The sequence below is a fragment of the Cantharellus anzutake genome (genome assembly GCF_015039405.1).
Source record: "Cantharellus anzutake strain C23 chromosome Unknown EI90scaffold_1, whole genome shotgun sequence".
In the NCBI taxonomy this organism is placed as follows: domain Eukaryota; kingdom Fungi; phylum Basidiomycota; class Agaricomycetes; order Cantharellales; family Hydnaceae; genus Cantharellus; species Cantharellus anzutake.
In genome coordinates this window covers 219,506-235,898 of record NW_024066951.1, presented here as the reverse complement: position 1 = coordinate 235,898, position 16,393 = coordinate 219,506, and the positions used below count along the sequence as shown (strand labels likewise).

At 49.8% G+C, this 16,393-nt stretch overlaps 4 protein-coding genes across 4 annotated transcripts; 3 read left to right on the top strand and 1 right to left on the bottom strand.

The window, feature by feature from the left end:
- Positions 1-3,366: 3,366 nt before the first annotated feature.
- EI90DRAFT_2901283 (uncharacterized protein) lies at positions 3,367-5,259 on the top strand (the record flags this gene model as incomplete). Its single annotated transcript, XM_039054060.1, has 3 exons — positions 3,367-3,562; positions 3,869-4,839; positions 4,897-5,259. Coding segments are annotated over 3 exons (1,530 nt in total), but the record flags the coding sequence as incomplete, so codon positions are not given.
- Positions 5,260-6,769: 1,510 nt separating this feature from the next.
- Positions 6,770-8,052, bottom strand: EI90DRAFT_2846535 (P-loop containing nucleoside triphosphate hydrolase protein; the record flags this gene model as incomplete). The annotated part of the gene is made up of 3 exons (XM_039053719.1): positions 6,770-6,979; positions 7,032-7,679; positions 7,744-8,052. Coding segments are annotated over 3 exons (1,167 nt in total), but the record flags the coding sequence as incomplete, so codon positions are not given.
- Positions 8,053-9,278: 1,226 nt separating this feature from the next.
- Positions 9,279-10,175, top strand: EI90DRAFT_3114357 (uncharacterized protein; the record flags this gene model as incomplete). The annotated part of the gene is made up of 4 exons (XM_039062661.1): positions 9,279-9,395; positions 9,587-9,775; positions 9,856-9,928; positions 9,988-10,175. 4 exons carry the CDS (start codon positions 9,279-9,281, stop codon positions 10,173-10,175), a joined length of 567 nt encoding a protein of 188 aa, XP_038923700.1.
- A 798-nt stretch (positions 10,176-10,973) lies between these two features.
- Positions 10,974-13,930, top strand: EI90DRAFT_3284404 (uncharacterized protein; the record flags this gene model as incomplete). Its single annotated transcript, XM_039066917.1, has 9 exons — positions 10,974-11,485; positions 11,542-11,871; positions 11,927-12,072; positions 12,128-12,222; positions 12,448-12,531; positions 12,568-12,940; positions 13,107-13,347; positions 13,423-13,535; positions 13,788-13,930. The coding sequence occupies exons 1-9, from the start codon at positions 11,067-11,069 to the stop codon at positions 13,928-13,930; spliced, it is 1,944 nt and encodes a 647-aa protein (XP_038923699.1). The 5' UTR covers positions 10,974-11,066.
- Between the last annotated feature and the right edge of the window lie 2,463 nt (positions 13,931-16,393).

Sequence of the window (16,393 nt, the reverse complement as noted above, 5' to 3'; positions counted from 1 at the left end):
ACTCCCTCCATTCCCTCCAGACTACCTCCGCTCCTTCTTCACTAACCTCGGAGCTCCCATATTCCACAATCACCTCGGTATCCCTTGATGGTCACCACCCCCTCCTTTCAATTTATTACCTACGCCTCCCTAAGTATGGAGCCCCAAAGGCTTCCGGACAGCTCCGACGTCCGCTAGTGCACTCCCACCTCCACTGGGCAATACACTCGCTTGCCCTGCAAGCCCACCTTCGGGCCTATCCCTCCTTTCCATTTCTGGGTTATCACCTACCATTCCGCTAACCCCATAACCCGGTTTGTTGGTAATATTCAATCGGCTAATGTTTAACTCCATTAGCTCCACTCCACCATTTGCGGGCCTGCCCTCATTGTAACTATATATACTCAACTTGTACATAGGTTACACCTCAGTAATAAAATCGACTAGAGTTTACCCCCCTTCAGTTCTGGTTGCCAGTTAGTAAGTTAGGGCATGGACGTTGTTGTGGGGACAACTCCGTGTACCGCAAAAAGTCGGATTCTGTGGAATTTGGCCACCAACATATACCACATACCCTCTAACGCTCCCGATGTTCATTCTAACACTATCCAACACTCCACAAACTCATTCCTTATTTTTCCCTATTTTCCCCATCATTCCCGACAACCCCAAGCAAAATTCCCACGCCAAACCACGCCGCCAATTTCACCCCCTCCCCAGATCTCCATACCTACACATACAACCCAGCCGTTTTTTCCACCCGATAGTGATGCTCTGCCTTCCTTCTTCACCCCCGGAGCATTTCCCAGAATGGTAATCCCATGCCCGGATGGTTCAGCACGGAGTAGAGTCTCACGTGGTCTTGACAGTACCTGTCAATGGCCACATCTCAACAACTACTGCACCAAATGGGACAAATAGGGGCTCGTTGGAAAGCTGGAGACGAGGAGGTTGCTGACGGGAGGATAGGCGGGCGCTGTGGCGAAGCGTTGCGGAGTTAACTTTTACATTTCCCATTTCGGACCCGTTATGATACATCCCCCATTCATTCATATTTCTTTTATTGTTTCTTTGTTCCCAATTGGATATTCATCATTTACGGTTGCCTAACGGCCCGTTTACATTCCCCCAGTCCATTCATTTCATTTCAAACATATAAAAACTAGATAACAGCTTGTACATAACAAGTACTGTTGTTTTGACCGATTTATCCGTTGAATGTTAAACCGTCCTAAATCACGAGCGTCCAGCTGGAACTCGAACATCGGCTCCGAGCGGGTTTTCCCATTCACACCATTCAGTTCGGTTGAGAAAAAAAAAAAGGGAGAACAAATATTGACGTTGGCAGCTGGGGGTGGCACGTGCCGTTCGTCGATGTCACTGTTACTGACGGTGGCCGGTAAGTGCGCACTGTCTCATGGATGATGGAGGGACACTGACCAGCAATCGGCGCTTAACCGCGTGCATGCCAGGCTGGGCTAGCTGCGACTGCTAGGCTGGGCTGGGAAGCGCCACGAGAGCGTCGTTCTCACGAACCGTCGCGGCCAATCTCTCTCGCCGCTCGGTCCGTTCGGTCTACTTGGAGAGAAGGAAGGCAGGGGGCAGGAAAATAAGATCGCCAGGAGAGAGAGAAAAAAAGTGGTCTGCCTTGAGGGCGGATTTGCGCTTCGTGGACGATTCCCCGCATCACGCTTGATGCCAGTGCATCGGTGGGTAGTATAGTCATGGACGATGGAAGGCACTGACAGTCGGTACCCAAACAACACGGGTGCTTCGGGAATTTGGAACACCGTACCACCCTCGTTCCATTTCACGCCTCCCTTTCCCACTTTCTGGCGCTGCTGTCTGATGACGGCAGCCTTCTTTTTGCCCGTCATATCAGCCCTGTCACCTTTGCTGGCGCCTCTGCCGACTGGGATGTGTTTTTTTTTTTTTTCATTGTACGACACGATTTGAATTGAAAATAATAACATGAATTTTGAACCGAATATTTCGAGAAGGGAAATCGCGTTGTAATTTGGCTGTCGAGAAGAAATGGAAGAAATATCAATATTACTTTGTGTCAGGAAATATGAATCATATTATTGTAATGATTATTCAGTGATATTCATCCGCGTGCCGGCTGTGGGATGTCGATTGTGGAAACTGCTCTGGCTTTCGACCCTGTGGCTTTTAGTTGGGGGATGGTAAACTGGGTTGGCAGATTCTGCCTATGTGAATGTGAGCGCCAAGCGCGTCAAATTTTAGTTTGTGGACAGTGTACAAACGTGGATTCACTAGATTGGCTACACGTATTTGGGACATAAAAAATTCACCTCATTTTTTGGCGGCTTGATATTTTGCAGTACTGTACAGGGTGGTGATATCTTCATGCAAAATCGTTCGATAAGGGTTTGCTATGCCCAACATCCTCGATTTAAGGTGATAAGTATTTACAAGTATTCAATAAGTGAATTACAAGTCCCAGTTTAAGGCAGACTCGTACCCAGCCGTCTCCGCTACGTGGACGCGCAAAATCTCGACTAAGTGGTTGTTATATTACAATTCAGTTATAAAGTCACGTTCAAGTACAAAAGTGTATTACAATATAAAAGTCACATGCGACGGACATAAACACAAGTCCAATCACCTACTCCGGAAACCAACTCGCGACACTTCGCTCCGACGACTGGTGCAAAATGGCAGTGGCGATGCTCCACGGCAACTTCCGGGACCGACGGGAAAGCTAGTATCTCAGCCTCAAACCCCTCCTGGCTCCTTCCAACCACCGTGCCACCATGAGCGGGTCTGTAGAACGAGCAGCAGATGTACTTGAGTACATGACATCCAATGGGTTCACCCTCACGTCCTTTCTATCAACTCTGTTGACTTCCATACGCTTTGGTGACATACTGCGTGAAATTCAATTCCATATTCTCAATCCTGAGGAAAATCCTGGGAGTGCTGTCATTGTGAAAGACTGGATCCTTACAAGTGCTGAAGCCGTTTACATGGAAGAAATACGGATACTCATGGAAAAGGAGAGCAGACTTCACATGACGGCCTACAACCTTCATCCGGCACAGCTTGAAGGGGGAAGGATCCGTGCATTGGCGCCATTTTTCGAGTCTAGGGTGCCAGCACTGTGGGGCCTTTTCCAGAAACTGCTCGTAGTGGAAAGTAAGATGCGAGTGAGGCGTTGGGCAAAGCCTGCACCTCCAAGCACAGAAACTCGCAGTGGAAGGAACAAAGCTGACGATGGGGACCACGTTAGTGCGGGAAGGCAGTCGAAGGGAAATTCTTCAGAGAGACAGTTTTCCCTCCTTAAAATAGTAAGTGATGACGCACTTGTTGAGTATAACGGTTGACTTACCAAAGAACCCTGCTTAGAAGGGAGTTGTGATCATATCGCTAATTGTGAATAATTGCAATGGGCACTGTAATGCATTGCAAGTGCAAATTTCTTTCTATTTGGCCGCGTCAAATGCTTCAAAATCAGTCCGTGGGTGGGCCGCTCACACTGGACTTGCAGTTTCCCCCTCATCGATTGAGAACATTCGAACTTTGTTGATAAAGAATCAAAAGATCTTGAACAAAAGCCTTGGTCGCACTCGCATCGTGAACTTGGCATATGATAATTGCGACTTCAAGTTTGGGGTTGGCCAGCCAACGGACCTTAAGGACCGAACATTCGAGAGCATCACGACAGGCCTGTTCTTTATGCCACCAAAGGAAGTGCTTCCTGAGCACTTAGAATACGCCGAAACGATATGGAACACTCACCCAAACAATCCCAATTCCATCAATGTACCAGCTGCGATCACCTTTGCCGATATTGTACCAACAGCTGCCGCTGTGTTCAAGTTGATGAAGCATTGTCAGTGGCACATTAAATCAGTATTAATTGAAGAATACTTCCCCGAACTGCGTCCACATCTCATAGACCCACCATCGACATTTCAATTACCACCACATCGAACTACATACTCAACCGCAGAGGCTGTCTATGCAAAGGCCTCTACTATCGATGGGAATGTGGAAGCAATAATGTCACTTCTCGAACAAAGCGGCATCATGGAGGAGAGGGTTTTCGAGAAGCATGTAATCCTGATCCATGGGGATCTCGGGACAATGGAGAAGATTGAGACAATTTTGAACTCACGGCGAATTGAACAAAGCATATTGGATCGTATGCACTACCTTCTGCCTATACCAGGACTTTTTCACGTTAGAATGGCATGTGTCGATGCAATGAATAGGATTCACGCGAATGGGGATAACTTACGAAGTGACCCAAATGGACTCTACAAGCGCCTCTGTTTGCTCTTTCCGAACGACCTCGCCAAATTGAACAAGGCAGTCCCTCCTTTCCGGATGGTGAATGACGGATTAAACTATATCACCCAGTGTACCATTCTTGATGCGTGGGCAGAGAGTGTGGACGGTGATCTTGAGGGATTTGTTGCCTCCAAACCCACCTTGGAAGAGATTGACCGACGTGCCGAGGAAATCGAAAGGTTGCATTTCAGAACCAAACAGAATGCTATGGACCAGCAGCAGCGGCAGGATCAAGATCAATGGAGGACAAACCAACTTTTGTTTAATAGAGACACGATGTACTACCGCATCCTCGTGCATGCGATGAACCACGGAATGGTCGATGTGATAATCGACGTTCTTTTGTTCTGGGTTCCAATCTTCCAGGCATGTGGAAAGCATAAGTATGCAACATACCTTTCGAATTTCATCTTCAAACTACGACACTACCCGCTACCACTTCAAGAAGCCATCATGAGGAGCTGGCTCTGCAATCCTGCAGGGAAAGGTGGCGGGTTTAGGGCAATTGACTGGCTGGTCGAACTGATGAATCTTTATACGAAGGTGTGACATGCAACCAATTAGTGAATTCAAATTACTAATGATGTTACACGCCTCTAGGTTGTCTACTCGGGGACGGGTTCTGGAAAAACAATAGAGTACATCATTAGTCAGTCATCGATCATTGAGGCTTATAGGTCCTGCATTGAAGACGTTGAAGATGATTACTACATACCTGACAAAACCCTTCACCATGCAAGCCCCGACATGGGATCCCGACTACTCGCTATACGCCAAGAACTTCGTAATCTTTGCCCTCACAAGTACAAGAGAGGACGCACTTCACCTACTTTGATCAACGACCATGTTCAGAAGGGCCTGGAGATGTTCCAACATGGGACGATGTGGGCCTCTGTTAATACAAAGCAATCAGAATCAATGGATGACACTTACGAGGTTGAGGCAGCGGACTTGGATGTGTAGTCAGCGATGACCTTGTGCCCATAGCCGACGTGTCTGCTCGACTGGCAAAATTTTCCTTGTTCGGACAGCGCGTCTCTGATGCAATGTCAAAGTGTCAAATTTGTATATATGTTTGCATATTACCCACTCGTATGGCCTGTCTGGCTACAAGTCAGGCATTGTGCAGTGCACGTTCGAGCTAGTCCAGAGTCATTGATCGGTAAACAACATCTTTGAGCAGGGAAAGAAAGCTCACCATTGTGACCGAGTTGGTTGCAGTTGCTGCATCTCTTCGAACGAAGGCGAGGTGGAGCCTCAGGTTCAGGAAGCACGGAAGGCTGAGCAGGCGGCTGTACAGTCATTGGGAAATTTTTGTGAATTATAGGCAATAAGGCAGCGGCATAGTGAGCACGCTCGACCCAGTCGACAAGTTGTATAAAATCTTGCTCATTCGAGAGTTTTTTGCCATTTGCGAGATAAATAATATCCTCAATGAGCGTGTCGCCCAGTACAATCCAGTCGCCTATCCATATGTTACCCTGGAGATCTGGATACCGGCGAGCAAATTCTTCTTTCCGCCAGTCCCGGAGCGCGTTGCCTAACTGAGAAGAAAGGTTCAGATCTTTTTGATAGTTCGATTTTGCGTGTTGAGGTAGCCACTTTGTGGGTGGCTCTCCAAGTTCGTGATCAAACATTAGCGCCGTGAGAGATGGGCTGTGGAGATCACAACAAGTCACGGGCTCATAGAAGTTACAGCGTCTACAGCATTGGCGGGGTTTTCCTGACATAAGAAATGAGGTCAGGCACATGTCAATAACACATCCTTCAATACATACCAATGCGGTCATTCCCGAAGTGAACGTCAAGGACTTTCCTCCGGCAGCCATGGCGAGGGTCACTTTTGGGGAGCCAAGGTGCGTTGATGAACGCGTCCAATGCAGGGTCAACATTCTCACGATCTCCAGGGTTCTTCCTCCGGCTTGTCCCCTTCAACAAATTTGTCACACCAAAGCCAGCATTTCCCTGGCCGCAGAACTCATCATCCTGGTCTATGTCCATAACACCACTGCCCCTTGTTCGCTTCCTACCATCTGTGGCTGTTCTATAAGCTTGTAGTCAAAATTCTTGAGCTGGGCCACTCACTTGTATTTTCGACGGCCTCCAAACAATGATCCCCTTCCAACTCAGCCAACTCATTCTCCAGCTCTTTCTCAGCGTCATCTAGAACTGCTTCAAGCTCTGCTAACGTCATGTTATCCCACCCATCCCACTCCACTTCTGGGTTGAGATGTTTTTGGCTGACATCGGTGGTCCCTGAATTCTCGAATGGAACGCCCAGAGTGATATCAACATCGCTGGATGGCCATATGTCCGCTCTGGGTGGCAGGTCAGGGTCTGGACGATGAAGTTCAAGTAAGTGATCGTCGAAGTTTCCATTTTCTGCAGGGGGGGCGACATGGACATGATTTTTTGAAGTTCCCCTTTTTCGGCGTTTGTTCTCCGGTCTCTGCTCACTGAAAGTTGCGGTATTAGCCTTCCGCTTCTTGTTCTCCGCCGTCTTTCGGGCCCTCTCCTCTCGCTGGCGACGCGTCCCCTCGAAGTAGTCTTTGGGCGTGAGAAGGATAACAACAGCTGAAATGTCCGGATTCCGAGCGGCTCTTCCGAAGCGCTGAGTTAACGTGTTCAAATTATCTGGTGGCCCAAATTGAACCAAACAAGTTACATTGGCTAGATCATGACCCTGTGTGATTTCAGTCAGACATAGGATGCTGATCTGGGGATACGAGAGTCACCAGTCCCAATGATTCCGTACTTGTGAGTCCAATAAGATTCCCTTCTTTAAACGATTTGACCACCATCAACTTATGATCATCTGACATTCCAGAATGCACCCAGACGATTCTCTCTCTCAGGGATGCGCACACTCTTGACCTCAGGAAGTCGGCACTACGCTCGGTGTCAGCACGAGACTCGCAATACACAAGGAAGGGGACTGGAGGGGGATCGGACTCTTTTAAGCCCAGTGGGATGAGGAACCCCAAGTCATTGCAGGAATTTCTACTGTATTGCATTTGACGGACACAGTAGTGAAGATTTGGACGGTCATTGGAGCGACGCATCCATTTTGTTGTCTTGCCATCGTGAGTGCTGTAGTACGGGTCCAACCCAATGGCTGCTAATACTTTTCTGCACATCCGAGGGTCCAAGGTAGCCGAGGTGAGATACCATTGACATCTATTTCGGAGGTAAGAGTATAGCCATGCCAAGTTCTTATATGCAGCTCGGAATGAGAGCCACTGGACCACACAGTGTGCTTCATCGACAATAATGCGGTGGATTTTACTGACAAAGTCATCCTTCACCCAGAGGGCTCTAAGGAGGTTCCCTCGAAGCAGATCAGGCCCAAGAACAACAAATTGGTATTTCATGTCCCTGATGGCCTGCTTGGTGAGTAACATCAATCTTTGCATGGATAATCGCTCATTAATTATTACGTGCCTTCACAATTTCTTTATTTACAGTACTTGCTTCCAATGCTATCGCAGTGAGCCCCAAATCCTTGGCACTCTCCACGTGCTGATCTGCAAGTTTCCTCAGCGGCACAATTACAAAGGAGACTCCAGGTTTATCCTTTTCGAAGAGGGCAGGAAGGAAAAAAGTGTACGTTTTTCCTGTTCCTGTTGCCGCTGTTGAGACTAAGTTCTGTTTTGGCTTGCGAAGGAGGAACTCTGCAATTTCGGCTTGGAACCAGCAGGCACATCGGTTCCATTTCCTCTCACTTAGAGCCCTTATTTGCTCAGCTGAAGGTGTCTGATCATCTGCTGCTCGTTCTACAGACCCGCTCATGGTGGCACGGTGGTTGGAAGGAGCCAGGAGGGGTTTGAGGCTGAGATACTAGCTTTCCCGTCGGTCCCGGAAGTTGCCGTGGAGCATCGCCACTGCCATTTTGCACCAGTCGTCGGAGCGAAGTGTCGCGAGTTGGTTTCCGGAGTAGGTGATCGGACTTGTGTTTATGTCCGTCGCATGTGACTTTTATATTGTAATACACTTTTGTACTTGAACGTGACTTTATAACTGAATTGTAATATAACAACCACTTAGTCGAGATTTTGCGCGTCCACGTAGCGGAGACGGCTGGGTACGAGTCTGAGTTTAAGGCCGATTTAAGGAAAATTTAAGGGTACAAATCAATGGTGGATTATTTCTGAAAAAAGGAAAAGGGGGAGACGAGTAGCGGACATTGCCGCATCTGCCATCCGCCTGGCTGTTGGTCGCCGCATTGCGTGCCCGTGCCCCAGCAACCATCCAGCTATGGGTCCGAGACAAACGGTGAGATATGGCACCTAGAATTAGTGTTGTTTGTTATTCTGACATTATCACCGTTTTGGTACTTTACAGCTGGGGCATGCTGCGGTCATCAGGCTGCGTGACCCAGCAATGGCGCTGCTATTGGTTCAGAAAAATGGTAAGATACTCGCTTAGGATCGTGATGTTTATTATTCTGACATCAACGTGCACTTGATATTTACAGCTGAGGCTCCCAGTGCTGAGGCACACTGCCGCCATCGCGTTGCTCACCCCAGCAACCAGCTGCCGTGCGACCAGAAAAATGGTGAGATATCCACTTGTGGTGGCGAGACTTATTATTCTGACATTATGCATTTGCAGCTGAGCCACCCGGCATTGAGGCACGTTGCCGTCGTTGCGTTGCCTACTCCGGCAACAACTCTCTCGAATCATTCCATCGATTCAGCTCACGACCGCCACGCCTGTAGCATCAACTCACATACCTCTTACCCTGGAGGCGACGGGGTGGGCCCAGACGTGTGACTCGGAAAACTGCGCGTCCTAGCCGCGACAAAGATACGAACACGATTACCCCTCATCCTCCCAAAATCGCCTTACCGTTCGAGTGCCACCTGCCCACTCATCCTTGGAGGTTCGCACACAGACTCACTCTGCCGGCTATCCGGACAGTTCGGCATACCATTCCATCGTCGGGCCATTCCCGCAGCGACTCCCTAGCAGGTATCTCTTCAATGTCCAGTCTCGGCCGAATCATCAAGCCCAGCAGACGTAATCCCTTTGGCCACGCGGCCACTGTTCTACCTCCACCTCCACTTCCTCCTCGACTCGTCATCCCCATGTGCGAGAATGTGGGCCTCAGCGACTGCCTTCTCGAGCAACGCCTCATTTTGGCTTTTATTCATGGACTCAACCTCATCTAGGGATGAAATGCCGAAGCTTGCTTGATTTCGACGTGATACCGGACCCCCCCCCCCCCCCCCCCCAATTGGCCGCTCCGCTGTAAGTGCTACTGCATGTGTCCGTTTTGGATATTTCGCAGACGGACGGACGGATTGCAGAGCAACATGACGACCCTCACATTCTCCCGCAAGCTCACTCGCCAGATCTCACCGATCCTTCCCTCTCACCACCCATTCCCTATTTCGGTGCTAAACTGGACACATCCATTCTTCACCCTCTCCTGCCCTATCCCTCGTCACCTCCTCGTGTCGCTCTCGACTCTATCAAGGTGACTGCACGAACGGCACAAAGGCACTGCAAAAGAATGATAGGGAGACAAAACCCCGCGCCAGCATTGATTCCGAAAAGGAGCGCGAGAAAAAGAAGTGGACTATAGGCTTAGGAAAGGACAGCAAAGACAAAGAGAAGCAAGGCCGAGGCAGTAAGTGCTATTTGGGCACTCGCATGTTAATCCACCCTTTCGTTAACCCCCCATATTAGCCACTGTCGCTGGTACACAGACATCGAGCGTCTTGCAAGGGTCGTCTCAACCGGCTTCGATCTCATCCGCGTCCATACTCAGTCCGACCACCCCATATCTTTCCCCCGACTCAGCTCATGCCACCTGCGCCTCGTCTTGCTTCGCTGACGGAGTACTTGCGGCAGCCCAGCCTAGCGGTGCTGCATGAGAGTACAGTGAGTGTGGCGCGCTCTTTCTCCATCTCTTTCTTTTTTGTCTTTTCTCTTGCTGACAATTGATCTCTGCCGTTCCCCAGGACTGTAGCCATCCCGGACATGCTGTATCTCCCTCGCCCATAACATCCCATCCTCGCCATTTCAGATGAAGCTGATGGCATTGGATTCGCTCGTGGGCTTTCAAACGCCGTCCCATCCCATTTGGAAGAGTGGTTGGGGGAACATGCAAATCACACGCACGGCCACGGCAGCTCCGCTCACCAGCTTTGTCCCCCACTGGGACTGCACAATTCCTTCTTAAGGGACCCGAGCAAAACCGTGGTGGATCTCTTGCTGTGCAACCGATGCACTCAGTTCGCTCCATGGCCAGAATAGGTGGTTGGGGTCGCAATTCTCCTGCAACTTCATGGAGTCCAAGTGGGAGGCTAGATTCTTGGTGACGGACTGTGCCCCAGTCGTGGAGAATCTGTAATGAGCATGTCATCTCTTGGATTCATTATTGACTCAGGTGTATCTGATCCGTTCGGATACAAGGATGAAATATCTGGTCCTCAAATCCCATTTCCCCCTGCTCCGTTGTCAGGCCATTCCATAGTCTTCATGTAGATAGTAACATAACTGTGTGTGGTGTGTGCGACTCGTTCAAGGATGCCCACCCTATCGCCAACCTGTCAACGTCAACCCGCTTCAGGCAATTGATGCATCTTTGATGGATAGTGAAATCCTCGTTGGACTCCGGCTGCCCCAATGGTATGAAAGGATTAAGGGATGCAATCCCTGGGTGCTGTGTCCCTCACTATCAGCCTGTGCTTTGATGTGACACGTGAAACTCGGTGCCGACGCTGGCTCATAACTGCCCATCCATCCTAGTACTTTCACCCACTATGCCCAAAGTTAAGAAGGGATGTCATCTGCTGAAGCATGCAACTTCAAATGTGCGGAAGAAGCTGGCTCCGCACTCTGAGCTGGGGTCAGGCCCCACTTCTGCGCTGGAATTGATAGATACACACCTCCAGTCCACTTCCACGCAACGGAACTATAGCTCAGCAATAACCAATGCCAAGAAGTGGTTGGAAGAGAATTGCCTCAAGTACAGTAACCCACTGTTGTCATCCCCTGAGGATCCAAATCCGGAGGCATATCTCTTTCAACACAAGGATGCTCTCCTTGCTTTCGACAAACCTGTGGAAATTACTGCCAAACTACTGGCTGCATACATCACATTCCGCGCTACTGATCAGAACAAGTCTGTCTCAACTGTAGACATACTCCGCTCCGCATTCAAGTGGCACTTCAGGAAACTGTGAGTAGCGACATAAAATTTACGAAGTGAAGTGATCATTTCTGATTCCCCTCTAGAGGATTTGAGGGCACTTGGCATCCGCACCCTTATCCTGAAAAGTGCCAGGGAAACCCATGTGAATCCAGTCTGATCATTGACCTTGTCAAATCTGTGAAGAATTTGCGCGCATCTGAGGGAACTATCCGGAATCATGCAAGGGCAATCCAGATTAGCGACATTAAGGCTATTCAGGCTGTCACTGCTACTCAATGTCCTCCAGACCTGATTAGCAAGGCTCTTGACCCTAGTATTCCCAGCGAGTCCTTCACCCTTAAACAACGTGACAACATCCGCTCCCACCTCATGTTGTGTACACTAACATCTTTGGGCTGGACTCTATGGACAAGGTACCTACATCTCTGCTGTACCAACCCTTTATTCATATTTCAACTTTCAACATAGGAATGAAGAGCTCACTTCAATCCTTATTCAGCATCTTGATTGGGGACACGAGGAAGTCAGTCACAACCTTCCACACCTGCGCATCACCCTGGTTAACCGCAAGGGCTGGCAAAAACAGAACCATAGTGATGAGTCTGGCTGCCAAGGTAAACTAAATCCAGTGGCCATCAGTCTATTGCTGGTCTGAGTCCGAGTTTATAGGGACACGGTATAATATCTATCCCCTCTATGGCATGGACACATTTTCCCAGCATGACGGACCCAATGTGACTCCGGAGCTTGATGCATATTGCCATGTGAGGCACTGGACTCAGTTTCTTTCTCTGCGATATTGCAGTGGAAAACCCTTGAAGCCTCACTATCCCCTCTTTCCCTCCTGCTCCCACCGTTCTCATGACATTCACTGGAATTCAACGCTCTCAACCACCACCGTTAATGATCTTCTTGCCTATTATGGAAGGCAAGCGCAACTGGAAACTGACAGACTGACATCACACTGCTTCAGGCGTGGTGGTCTTCAGTACTGGTTTGCTCTTGCACCGGTTTTCAGAAGGTGGCCACTTCATCAGTGCCAGTGGTGGGGTGGGTGGGCACCTGGAGAAAATGTGAGTCTACACCGTTATCTCATCCACATTCCCAAGGCTCTCACAATATTCCAGCCATCTACACTCCTCAAATATGCTATGGATATGCTGATCACCACAGAAACAAACTATGGCGACTCACTTGCCCCGGTTCACATTGACAACTTAGAGTCTCAAAATGGAGCGATGTCGCAACTCAAAGCAATGACTGCAGAAGAAGCCTGCTCTCAGTTTGGCCACCTGGGTGAATACATGGGCCGCTTTGAGGAACGCATGGGCCGGTATGAGGAACACATGCACCACTTCAGGCATGGGCTCCGAAGCATTGATGACAGATTTGCTTCATTCCAAGTCTCACTGGATCAACTCAGGCACACGATAGGCTATCTTATTCCTCCTCACCCTGTTGCCTTCCACCACCATGTTACTGGTATGTCTGCTCAGTAATGGATCATACGTCCCTAACAGTTCAGCCAGGAGGACCCACTCAGTCAATGTGGCCACAGCCAACCTTACCCAGTGCTGCTCCCCCCTTCCCCCCCCCGGCCCCGTCGCTTCCTCTCCACTTGCCCAGTCTCTATCCCACCCTCCATCAGGCTCCAGTTGGCCCCAGGAGCACCACGATGATGATGGCCGACCCGCTCCGGGTGCTGAGCACACCACCATTCCCCCAGTCCGCACACTTAAGGATGCCATTAAACAATGGCTGCATGGGGATGAGAATGAGCTCCGAGTGCCACTGAAGAACTGGAAGCGGGAATGGTACACTGGCAAGCACTCGAGCACACATGGAGTGACATATGGCAAGCGCCGTCGTGTTGGCCAGAAATATGACGAGTCTGTAGTCTCTTCCTTCTCTTCTCCTTTTGGTGACTAAATATCCACTAACACTAACACTTCCCCACTGTACAGAATGGGTGAGGCGGAGTTCCTGAAACACTATGGACTGAAGATGAGCGACAATTTCGGTACTGCACTTGAAAAGATTGGAGTGGAAGGGAAAAGAGACGGCACCATCAAGAGTCGTAAGAGTGGAAAATTACACCACTGAATGTACCTAAGTGTCATTTCACAATGATTATATTGCTCTTCCCAGTCAGATCACACATACCATTCGCGAGAGATCAGCGAAGAGATCTGTGCATGGCTAGAAAACCTCACGGCCCATACATCCTCTGAAAACCATCCGTTGGAGACGGGACCGACAGTGTCCGAAAGCGCTCGAGTAGGAAAACCCAGGGGATATTTTTGCTGATTTTTGTATCGTTTTCTCCCAGGGCCGACAAAGACATTTGCGAAATATCAGCGAGAGAATTCGGGCACGGCCAGGGAATCTCACGGCCCATACCTCTCTCAAAACTCATCCGTTGGGGACGTGACCGGTGGCGTCCGAAAGCCCTCGAGTAGGGGATTCCAATGAATATTTTCGTCGATTTTTATCGTCGGTTTTCCTTCCTCAATGGTGGACAAAGACATTCGCGGAAAATCAGCGAGAAAATCCGGGCATGGCTAGGAAATCTCACGGCGCGTACCTGGCTCAAAAACCATCTGTTGGGGACGTGACTGATGGCATCCGAAAGCACTCCAGTAGGGGATTCCAATAGATATTTTCGTCGATTTCCATCGTCGGTTTGCTCCCATGGTGGACAAAGACATTCGCGAAAAATCAGTGAGAAAATCCGGGAATGGCTAGGAAATCTCACGGCGCGTACCTGGCTCAAAAACCATCCGTTGGGGACGGGACCGATGGTATCTGAAAGCGTTCGAGCAGGGTAACCCAGCGGGAAATTTCACCGAATTTTTGTCATCGCTTTCTACTGGACTGGAGGTCGACAAAGACACTCACGGAAAATGAGCAAAAAAAAAAATCCGGGCACGGCTAGTAACATCTCACCGTATGACTCAAAAACCATCCATTCGAGAGCGGGGCTCGAGTCGAGCAGAATGGGATCGACGACGACGGCGGCGGCGAAGCGTCAGAAAGGGGCCGTGCGCGCGATTTGCATGTTCTCCCAACCGCTCCTCCAAATGGGACGGCACGGCCCACGAGCGAATCCAACGCCATCAGCTTCGTCCGAAACCGCGAGGATGGGATGTTGTGGGCGAGGGAGATACAGCGCGTTCGGGGAGTGGGAGGGGATGGCTACAGCCCAGCCCTGGGGAACGGCAGAGATCGATCGTCAGCGAGAGAAAAAACAAAAAAAAAAAAAAGGTAATGGAGAAAGGGAAAGAAAGAGTGCACCGCACTCACTTGTCTTCACTCTCGTGCTGCCGCAAGTACTTACTCTGTCAGTGAGGCGAGGCGAGGCGCAGGCGGCATGAGCTGGTGAGCGGAGCTGGCCGTGGCCGTGCGTTCTGCAACGAGAACGTGACTGCAACGTGACCGTGAAGATTGAATATTGGTTGGTGGGGGGGGAGGGAGAGAGCAAGGAAGGGGAGAAAGCCGAAATCGAACCAAACGAAGAAACGTGACAGGAGCTGGCAGGTGATTTGAATTTTGGGGATGCGAAATAATGAATGGCGGAAAGGGCCGGGTTACATGGGTCCATATGGGGAAACACCCAAAAAAAAAAATCCCAACGGAAGCAAACCAGCCCACCACGGCACGGACCGAATGAATCCATCCATCCGTTTCGGGCTCAGGTTTGGATCCGGATCCTTAAATTCCGAGATACAAGTTAGTATTGGATAGACCCGTTACAACGTGTTACTTGGCACAGCACTCCTGGCATAAGTTGCTGTGTTACGGATACGGAGTCTCCAACGACCATATCCGTTGCATAGTCACGGACTTCTCCTCTCTATTGCTCCCCCTCTTTCTCTCTTTCGTCCTCTATCCCGATACCCTACCCTCCTTATTCGTTCTACCCTTTCCTCCCCCCCTCGTGCAAAGCTTTCCTCATTGGGGTTTTGGTGCTGGCCGAGGTTACTTGTGTTTCGCAGGATTTCCCGCGACCTTACCATTTGTAGATAGTCACGTGTCTTGTACGGAAACCGCCAAAGGCGGTTCCCGCTAACTAACAACTGCTCTACAACTGTCTTGTGTGTCGTCTTCTGTAACAACCCTCCCTGTGACTCAACTGAACCCGTGTGATTGTACAACTCTCAACATGTCTTATAAGTCTGGTTATATTGAGTCCTCTAACGGCCCTCACCATGAGAACTCGAGGTCGTGAGTCGAAGACTCTCGACATGTATATCGTCCTATGGAATCTGTACCCTATGGGTCCTCATCACTCTGCTCTCCCCCAGTACTCGACATACGATGTCACATCACGATCATGGAGATCGTGAATACTCTGAGGCCCACTTTCCCATGATGCCGGCACGTTCGCTATGCGAACGCCAAGTAGCCGCCCATCCACCATCTGTTCCCTCCTTCGTCAGTCATCATGTTTCCCTGCCAACGGTACGTTCCCTTTGGGAACGCCAAGTCACCGAAGGCCCTGTTAGTCAATCCTCATTGCACACTTATGATATCAACCCGCTACCGGTACGTTCGCACTGCGAACGCCAAGTACCCGATGGCAGCTATTCGAAGTTCTCACCCATCTCACAAGTCGCAACCTCACACACAGTACGCTCCATTGAGGAGTGCCAAGTACCTGTGGCTGACCCGTCCGTCCTGGCATCTCCGACTACCTACCATCAATCCCTTAATAGCTCACTACATCACCAATCACGATCGATGGGAATTCGATCATCCACTCCCAGGCAAGACTGGGATCACTCATCGATTACATATCCCGTTATGGTACAGACTAGACATGACCTTTGTCATCCCACTATAAGAACGGATTGAGGAATGGGGAATTTCCCCCATCCCCATAACACTGAGGCCGAAGCCCTCCACCATGGAGACATTCCTTCGTCTCAACCTGGT